The 9,246-nt window shown below is 62.9% G+C and overlaps 1 protein-coding gene across 1 annotated transcript; it reads left to right on the top strand.

Moving 5' to 3' along the window:
- Positions 1 to 270: 270 nt before the first annotated feature.
- LOC137485308 (TBC1 domain family member 24-like) lies at positions 271 to 5,384 on the top strand. The gene is made up of 7 exons (XM_068209783.1): positions 271 to 373; positions 1,322 to 2,357; positions 2,772 to 2,930; positions 3,296 to 3,359; positions 3,622 to 3,717; positions 3,903 to 4,179; positions 5,134 to 5,384. The coding sequence occupies exons 1-7, from the start codon at positions 271 to 273 to the stop codon at positions 5,277 to 5,279; spliced, it is 1,881 nt and encodes a 626-aa protein (XP_068065884.1). The 3' UTR covers positions 5,280 to 5,384.
- Positions 5,385 to 9,246: the final 3,862 nt, after the last annotated feature.

Raw genomic sequence — 9,246 nt, 5'->3', positions numbered from 1 at the left:
GCGGGAACACGAAGGTTATCCTCGGGAAAGTAAAGGATTCATTTGCTGCTCCTGTTGCTGTTTGATGCTATCTCGGCCCACGGGGTGTTTACAGCCCCCAGCCGGGCCCGGCGCGGAACTGGGGCAGGAAGGGGCGATGCGGGCGCGGAGCTGCTCCACCCCTCGCTGTGTTTACCCCAAATAAACCCCGCGGCCGCGGGCTGGCCCGCACCTTAAAAGCGCGGGCAGGTGCGGGGCCGGAGGGACCCGCAGGGGTGGCCGAGCTGGCACATGCTGCAGGTGGGGCTCAGCCTGCCCCGCTGCCCCGGGGGCGCGGCCGCCGCCTTCCCCATGGCCGAGCCGGCCGCGGGCGAGGACACGGGCACCGGGCGAGGTGAGTGCGCGGGGCGGGAGCAGAGGGGCTGGGGCACAGCCCAATGCCCGCCCCGAGCCCCGCGGCTCGTCCCGGGGCGGGCAGAGCCGGAGCCTCCGTTCAGCACCCGGGCAGGGGCCGGCGGTGCTCGGGCTGATGCTCCTCGGTACCCGGGCAGGGCAGCGCCCTGAGAGGGGACGAGGTGAATTTGGGGTGCAGACAGCCCCTGATCCACCGCCGGTGTTGTCTCAGCCTGGTTTCTGTGGCCAGGAGCCCCCGTGACTGTGCTGGGGTCAGGCTGTGTCCGGGACAGGAGTCGGCCCGAGCGGCTCCGGATCCAACAGCTCCTGCCCTGAACCAGACTGAGCCCGACCCGCTGCTCCTGCTGGCCTTGGGCAAGCGCCGAACTGAGCTGCAGAGCCAGAGCCGGAGCCGGAGCCGGCCCGGCTGTGCCGATGTGCCACCACGTGTCCCCTTGGCTCAGTGCGAATCCATCCCTGACCCCCCAGCAACTGAGCACGGGCACGATACAACATCCGAGAGTTCAGGAGTGCGCTAATTGACGTTATCCTGGCCGTTAATGAGCGCCCAGCAGAGCTCACCCAGGCGGGGCCAGCTGCCGTGCCCGGCAGGGCTCGGCTCGAGCTCTCCCAGCCCCGGGGAAATGCCGCTCCCGTCTCTCTAGGCGGAGCTCGGGCTCTGCTCTTCCCAGCGCCGGGCTGGGGCTGCCCGAGCCCTGCCTCGGGGCTGGCAGCTTTTGGAGCGGTGAAAAGCCGCTCGCGGTGTGAGAAGCAACCCTGACACCCAGCTGGGACCCGGAGCTGATGGGAGCGGGAGAGGGCAAAGCCTGAAACGCTTCCCTTTGCAGGGGAGAACAAGGAAATCCAGGACGTGGCTGTGAGGCTCCAGAGCGCCCTGAGCCAGGGTGGGGCGGTGAAAGGTGTTCAATAAAAGCTCTTTGTCCTGCAGAGGTGCTCGGCTCATCCCCGGTCACCATCGTGGTCACCTCCGAGGCTGACACCTGGGACATCGACACCTCCTCGTGCCGGGGCTGCGGGCACTTCGTGGACTGGGACAAGATGCCGGAGCCGCAGGGCCCAGCGCAGATCCCGCGGGACGTGCTGGGCAGGCCCCCGAAGGAGCTGAAGAGGCTGGCGAGGGAAGGCTGCTGGGCCCGGAGCCACGCGAGCCGCGCCTGGCTCTACCCCCGGCTCATCCAGCGGGTCTCCTGCCGCCTCGTCACCCCCGACGCGCTCGTGTACCGGGACGTGGCCGGCCGGCTCTTCGGCAAGCCCAGCGTCAGCTCCCACCCTCTGCCCGAGTTCCTGGAGGGCTGCCCCGTGCCCACCTACTGCCTCAGCCCGCACGGGGTCACGGCCCTGAAGAAGATCCTCATCTGCGTGGGCGCCCTGTTCCCCGACATCACGCACAGCCCCCTCCTGCCGGCCCTGGCAGCGCTGCTGCTGCACTACAGCGAGGACGAGGCCCAGTGCTTCGAGAGCCTCTCGCGCCTCATCGCCAGCAACGCTCCCCACACCGCCTACATCGACCAGTCCTTCCTGGCCCACCAGGCCTCCTGCATGACCTTCGGGGACCTGGCCAGCAAGCACTGCCCGGCGGCTCACAAGCTCATAGCCGGCGCCGCCGACAACGTGCTCGAGGTCTACTCGGAGTGGCTCTCGTGGCTCTTCCCCGGGCTGCCCTTCGGCTACGCCGTGCGCGTGCTGGACGTGTTCCTGCTGGAGGGCCAGAAGGTGCTGTACCGCATCGCCCTGGCCCTGCTGAAGCAGTTCAGGCTCTCGGCGGCCCCGGCCGAGCTGCAGGGCTCCGACGTCAAAGCGGAGCTGCAGGCTTTCGTTAGGAACATTGCCGAGCACGTGACTGTGGACAAACTCCTGGAGAGAGCCTTTGGCATCCGGCTCTTCTCCCGCAAGGAGATCTGGCTGCTCCACATGGCCAACAGGAAGGCCTTGGTGGAGAGGGGCATCACCGTGGTGCAGAGAAGGTGAGGAGAGCTCTGTGCTCCCCAGCTCTGGGGCTGAGCTGCCAAAATATGAGTTCCTGTGGAGAACCCATGGGGGAGCTGCAGGAACCTCCTGCAGCTGTGGCTGTGCTCTCTCAGCCCCTGGGGGACCCTGTCAGGGGACACGGCACAGCCAGAGTCAGGGACCCTGTCAGGGGACACGGCACAGCCAGACCAGGGACCCTGTCAGGGGACACGGCACAGCCAGAGTCAGGGACCCTGTCAGGGGACACGGCACAGCCAGACCGGGGACCCTGTCAGGGGACACGGCACAGCAGAGCTGGGGATGTTGGCAGAGAGCTCACGGTGCAAAGGGCAGGACAGAACCTGCTGCAGGGGCTGTGCCCCGAGAAGCAGAGGGGCCCCCAGCCCGGCCTGATGTCCCTCCCCTGGCAGGCCGTCCTTCCACCTGGCCGTGGACATGCAGAAGTTCAGCTCCAGCACTGTCACGGCGCAGGAGATGCGCCTCGTCTGGTCCTGGATCCCCGAGCGCTTCTCGCTCTTCCCCCCGCTGCTGCTCTTCTCCACCTCCGAGGATGGCTGCAGCCTGCAGAGGTGAAGCCTCACCTGCCCCCGGGGCCGGGTGGCTTGGGCGCGTGGGGGAAACCTGGGCAGGGCTTGCTGCTGGAGGAAGGAGCAGCACAAGTGACCTGGGCCACCTCTGAGGCTGCTGGGGACCCTCCTGGACTCGATTCGGGCTCCTGCGCGTGGCTCAGGGGAGAGGGCAGAGGCTGGCCCAGATGGCCACCAACACCTGGGCACCGCCCGGGGCGCAGGGAGCCCTGTGGGTGGGTGTGCCAGGCAGGGGTGTCCCCGTGTGCCACACCGTGCCAGGCACACTGTGAGCGGCCAGGGACAGGCAGCACGCCCTGCCCAGGGCTCCAGCTCCCCCCGAGCCCACCCCTTGTCCATCTCTGCAGGTTCTACACGTGCTGTGAAGGCTACGAACCCACGGTGCTGCTCATCAAAACCACCGAGGGGGAGGTGAGCGTTTCCCAGGCAGGGCTGGGGAAGGGGACAGGCTGGGTGACCCCACGGGCACTTCTTGGAGCACCCACAGGCCGTGTGCTCCCTGTCCTGCCCCGCCCCGGGTCTGTCCCAGCTCCCAGGACAGAACAAACTGCACCTCTGGCCCCCAGGACACACCTCAGCCAGGGCTGCTGGGAAACAGGAGGAGAGGGTGACGGGGAGAGAGGCCACGAGCGAGACTGATCCATCCCCTGGGCTCCCTGTGCTCTCTCCCAAGGTGTGTGGGGCGTTTCTCTCCTCCGACTGGGCCGAGAGGAAGAAGAGCGGAGCCACATCGGGCTTTTTTGGGACGGGAGAGTGCTTTGTGTTCACTGTAAGTCACGGCTTGTGTCTGGGTCTGTCCCTTCGTTGCTGTCCTGCCAGGACACCCTGTCCCCTCCCTGCCCCAGGTCCAGACCTGGAGCAGCCCTTGGCCCCAGCCCCCCGGGCAGCAGCAGCAGCACCTTCCCAGCGCTGGCGCGGTGCCCCGGCGGTCACCAGGTGTGTCCCGCTGCCCAGGTGCGCCCCGAGGCAGAGAGGTACGAGTGGGTGCTCATCAAGAAGCCGGAGCTGGCCAAGGCCGTGCCGCGCTCCCGGCAGCGCTCGCCTTCGCCCGCTCCCGAATCCCTGCTCGGCTCCTCCCGGGACAGCCGCAGCTCCAGCCCCAACCACCTGGCCGTGCCCTCGCCGCAGAAGAGAGGCCGCCTGTCCCCGTTCCTGGCCATCAGGCACTTCCTCCTGCCCTCCAAAACTGCCTCCATGTTCATGTCCGGCTCCCGGGACGGGATCGTTATCGGTAAGAGGGGTCGGTATCGGCAAGGGGGGATGGATATCGGTAAAAGGGATCGATATCAGTAAAAGGGGTCTATATTGATAAGGGGGTATCGATATCGGTGAGGGGGGGGTCGCTATCAGTAAAAGAGATCGTTATCGGTAAGGGGGATTGATATTGATAAGGAGGGATCGCTATCAGCAAGGGGGATCCCTATCGGTAAGGGGGATCGATATCCGTAAAAGGGATCCCTGTCGGTAAGGGGGGATCCCTGTCGGTAAGGGGGGATCCCTGTCGGTAATGGGGGGATCGATATCCGTAAAAGGGATCCCTGTCGGTAAGGGGGGGATCCCTGTCGGTAAGGGGGATCGATATCCGTAAAAGGGATCCCTGTCGGTAAGGGGGGGATCCCTGTCGGTAAGGGGGGGATCCCTGTCGGTAAGGGGGGATCCCTATCGGTAAGGGGGGGATCCCTGTCGGTAAGGGAGGGATCCCTGTCGGTAAGGGGGGATCCCTGTCGGCTCCCCGCAGCTCCGGCTGGGAATATCGGGTTAAAGCCCGGGCAGGCCAGGGCAGCTCCCCTTCCCCCAGCCCGGGAGCTCCTCCCGAGAGCCCCAAGGGGAGCCCCAGAGCCCAAACCCCGGCGGGGTTCGCTCCCCGGGGCTGGAGCGCCCCTTCCCAGCCTCGCCTCGCTCCGTGCGGGGGGACCGGAGCCGAGGGTGGCATCGGCCCGGGGAGGGCCGGGCACGGGCACCGGAGCGGCCCCGGGGGTCAGGCTGGGGCCGGGCGGGCTCTCGGTGCCCCCGGGGCCGGGGGTTCGGCACAGGAGCCGCAGTGGGTCGGGAGCCCCCCGGAGCAGCCCGAGCCCCTTCCAGCGCCGGGAGCGGGGCCGGGACGGGACAGGGACAGAGAGCGAGGGGCGGGCGCGGCCCCGCCGGGCCCGGGGCAGCCGGGCCGAGCCTGCGCTCGCTCTTGCAGGTGGAGGGGGAGGCCAAGCGCTGTCCCTGGACGCCAGCCTGCTCCGGGGACACACGGAGCACTGCGAGACCTTCGACAACCCCCCGCTCTGCCAGGAGAACTTCCAGGTGCAGCTCTTGGAAGTGTGGGGCTTCCAAAACGCGTAGTTCCCGTGGGGACACCCCCGTGTGCCCCCCGCAGCCACGGGCACGGGGACCCCTCCCCGCGCTGGCCACCCCCGGCCGGGCTGTGGCCACTTGTGTGACGGCCCTGCTCCCCATGGTCCCCTCCGCGGCCAGACCGGATCGGATCAGAGCCGAGCAGACCGGATCAGAGCAGATCGGACCACATCAGCCCTCGTGGTGCTGTGGAGAGAGGCTGAGGCAGTGCCAGGACCAGGACTGCAGGCACTGCCCCTGGGGACATTCGAGGTCCCCTCCCCCAGTTTAGACCCAGCCCACTCCACCCAGTCTGGGCCAGTTTGGGGTGCTGGAGGGGAGGGCAGCCAGGCTGGAGTTTCTCACACCTCCCTGGCCCATCTGCAGCGTGGGGATCAGCAAACCAGGGCAGATTCTGTGGGAATTCTGAGGCCAGGCTCCAACACCGAGCTCCAGAGCTCACCAGAAATGCTCTCAGACCCACTTCCCCCCCGCCCCAAGCCCAGCACAGCCCTTCAGGACACGCAGGGAGTTCAGCAGTCTCCGTGGGTATCCAGGGCTGCCCGGGATCCACCAGCACCGGGAGAAATTCTCCTTGTCCCTGGCTGGAAATGCTGCCGGTGATGGCAAAGCCCTGCCTGGGGTTGGTGGGGTGCTCGAGCTCTGCCGAGCCTTTGCTGTGTTGCAAGGGACCCTGGAAGGGATCCTTTCTTCTTGCCCCTTTTTCCATTGCTGAATAAAGTTCCAAACTCTTGGAGAATTCCAAAAAGGTCCAGCACAAAGACACGGTGGGGGAGCAGCGGGGCTGGGAGGCAGAGGGGTCATGTGGTGGGGTATAAAGAGATCTGGGTCCTGCTCTCACTTCCCTGGAGAGGATCAGCAGCCCAACCCCTTACCCCATGGCCCCAACAGCACCTCAAGCCCTCACCCTACAGCCCCAGGGCAGCCCAGCCCTGCCACCCCCTGCCCATTCCCCTTGACTATGGGTCTTCACTGAAATCCAGGGAAACTTCAGCCCCTGTGAACTCTGAAAGGAGCTGGAATATCCATCAGCTCATCCCTTTGGGGCATTTCTGCTCCTTGTCCACACAAAAGTGTCTCAGAGCAGCACAGGGAGCGGCCTGGCTCACCACTGCTCCCTGAGCAGCATTCTGGGCTCCTTTGGGACATGCAGCTGCCGGTGCTGGCACAAGACGACCAGCCCAGGAGTGGCTCTGAACAATGGGGAATTAATGAAGGGACAATCCCACCGTGCAGGTCTGGGTCATCCCCTGCCCCCCCCCCCCCCCCCCCCCAGAGGTGAGGGACAATTGGTCACTGCCTTGTACCACAAATTGCTACAAAAAGCACATTTTGTGATGGTCAGAGCTGATTTCCCGGGGGATCTGGGGGAGCTGTGGGTGCCCTGGTCCTTGCGAGGGCCGGGCTTGGCGATTCTCACACTTCCACAGGAGCGGGGCAGCGCCGAGGATCTGCATTGGCTCCCTGGTGCAGTTACACTGTAACAGAAACCGCTCAAAGTGTCCCAGCCATTCCTTCTCATCCCAGAACTGATTCCCACAGGAGCTGTCCCTGGGAGAGGAAATGTCCACTGATCATTTGGGGTGAAGGGAGAGAAGAGGAGACACATGGGGTGGGAGTAACAGGCAGTGCCTCCAACCTCCTCCTCCTGCTGCCTAAAGCAGACATTTCTGTTCAAAGCCAGGATTCTGGAGCAGACAAACACTCACCTTTCCTCCCTTCTCCTCTCCCTTCCTTCCTCCCTGCCCTCTTCCCTCACTCTCACCAAGTGCAGCTTCCAGAGCCTTGAAATGGGAAATCCCTCGGTTTCCCACATGTCCCTGCAGCCGGGAGAAGGTCCCAGTATGTTTGTATCTCCCACCACTGTCAGATCCATTTTCATCCTTCCCATTTCCCTCTCCCAGCTCCGTGCAGTGATTCCCCTCCCACCCACCTGCTGCACACACAAACAACTCCTTGTCACTACACTGTCACCAGCTCCTCGTGGAACCACATTTCACGTCCCCTGGCAGGAATTTCTGGCTGTAGCAGAGCCCCCAGTGCCACAGGAGGAGTTTTGTAGATGTTTTTTCCCAGTAAAACCCACAGCTCCAAAGGGGGTCTGGGGATGGGCACTGCCCGTACCAAGAGGGAATTTCCCCTCCCTGGAGGGGAGCTGGGCCATGCAGCCCCCCGGTGGCACTGTCCCTCCCTCCCTCCCTGGGGGATTTTTTCAGCACTTTGTTGTAATTTATCTGAAAAATACAATGCCAGAATGGTTTGGGTTGAAGGGCACCTCCAAGACCATCCAGTGCCACCCCTGCCATGGCAGGGACACCTTCCACTGTCCCAGGCTGCTCCAAGCCCCAGAATCCAACCTGGCCTTGGACACTGCTGGGGATGGGGCGTTCCAAAGATGTGTTTTAGGGAACAAACATCACCCTTTATCCCTAAAACCTTGCTCACACTGGGAATTATGAGCCCCTGGCTCTCCATGAAACTCTAAACCTGGAATCCACAGCCCCCTACGAGGAGTTTATCTATAAAGAAAGGGTTTAGATCTGCTGGGGGAGGGGAAGATGTTTATTGAAAATACGTCGGGTCAACCTTGAAGGAACTCTGCCTTCAGCTACAGGAGAACGTGTTTATTCCCTCAGGCTGATCTGAAGATTCCTTTGTTTCTGTTTTGAGAAGGAGTGGCAAAACACTTCAGTGGGTGATGATGATGCTCCTTGTTTTCCACCTACGTGGAATCATCTGTACGTGCATTTCTGTGAGCTCTATAAATACTGGGATAAACAACAAAATTGGTTTTGATCCCTGTCACAGCTGAGCAGCTCCAAGGCTGCTGAGGCAAACGGGGATGCACCACTGGAAATGCATTTCCAGAAAGGGTTGATTTGTACTGAAAGAAAATTAAAAGATATATTTAAAGGAGGTGAGCTGGAAGAGTTCACAGGAGATGAGAGCAGGACAAAGAGCAAATATTCCTGCAGGGGAAGGGGTGGGCAGGCACGGTTTCTCACAGTGTTTTTATTTATAATCACACTTCAAAGCATCTGGTTCTTGCTGTAAGGAGTAAATAATGAATGGAGATATTTTTAACCTCCTACACAGCCTCTGTGTTTCATCCACGAGAGGTCTGGCAGCATTGGTGGGGCTGCCTGGCTGCTGGGGCAATGAGAGCACCCCAAAGATCTCCGTTTACTCCGGGGGACCAAAGCACAGCCTGGGCAGGACAGAAGAACAATTATGGAGTTAAAGTGGATATCAAACCCTGGGGAACTCTGTGGGGCCAGCCGGGGAGAGCTGGGGGTGTTCACCTGGAGGAGAGAAGGGCCCAGGGAGAGCTCAGAGCCCCTGCGAGAGCCTGAAGGGGCTCCAGGAGACATTTGGGAAACAGGGGACACAGGGAATGCAGGGGACACAGGGAACACAGGGGACACAGGGAATGCAGGGGACACAGGGAATGCAGGGGACACAGGGAATGCAGGGAATGCAGGGGACACAGGGAACACAGGGGACACAGGGAATGCAGGGGACACAGGGAATGCAGGGAATGCAGGGGACACAGGGAACACAGGGAACACAGGGAACAGAGGGAATGCAGGAGATACAGGGAATGCAGGGGACACAGGGAACAGAGGGAACACAGGGAATGCAAGGGACACAGGGAACAGAGGGAATGCAGGGGACACAGGGAACAGAGGGAATGCAGGGGACACAGGGAACAGAGGGAACACAGGGAACAGAGGGAACACAGGGAATGCAGGGGACACAGGGAACAGAGGGAATGCAGGGGACACAGGGAACACAGGGAACAGAGGGAATGCAGGGGACACAGGGAACAGAGGGAATGCAGGGGACACAGGGAACAGAGGGAACACAGGGAATGCAGGGGACACAGGGAATGCAGGGGACACAGGGAACAGAGGGAACACAGGGAACAGAGGGAATGCAGGGGACACAGGGAACA

This window comes from Anomalospiza imberbis, chromosome 19 (assembly GCF_031753505.1).
Source record: "Anomalospiza imberbis isolate Cuckoo-Finch-1a 21T00152 chromosome 19, ASM3175350v1, whole genome shotgun sequence".
NCBI lineage: Eukaryota > Metazoa > Chordata > Aves > Passeriformes > Viduidae > Anomalospiza > Anomalospiza imberbis.
This window is presented reverse-complemented; position numbering and strand designations above follow the sequence as displayed.

Excerpts from the sequence above, each read along its gene's own strand:
- LOC137485308 (XM_068209783.1), top strand. The coding sequence starts at position 271 with ATGCTGCAGGTGGGGCTCAGCCTGCCCCGCTGCCCCGGGGGCGCGGCC. Across the intron at positions 2,931-3,295 it reads GATGGCTGCAGCCTGCAGAG|GTTCTACACGTGCTGTGAAG; the intron begins GTGAAGCCTCAC and ends CCATCTCTGCAG. Across the intron at positions 4,180-5,133 it reads CCGGGACGGGATCGTTATCG|GTGGAGGGGGAGGCCAAGCG; the intron begins GTAAGAGGGGTC and ends TCGCTCTTGCAG.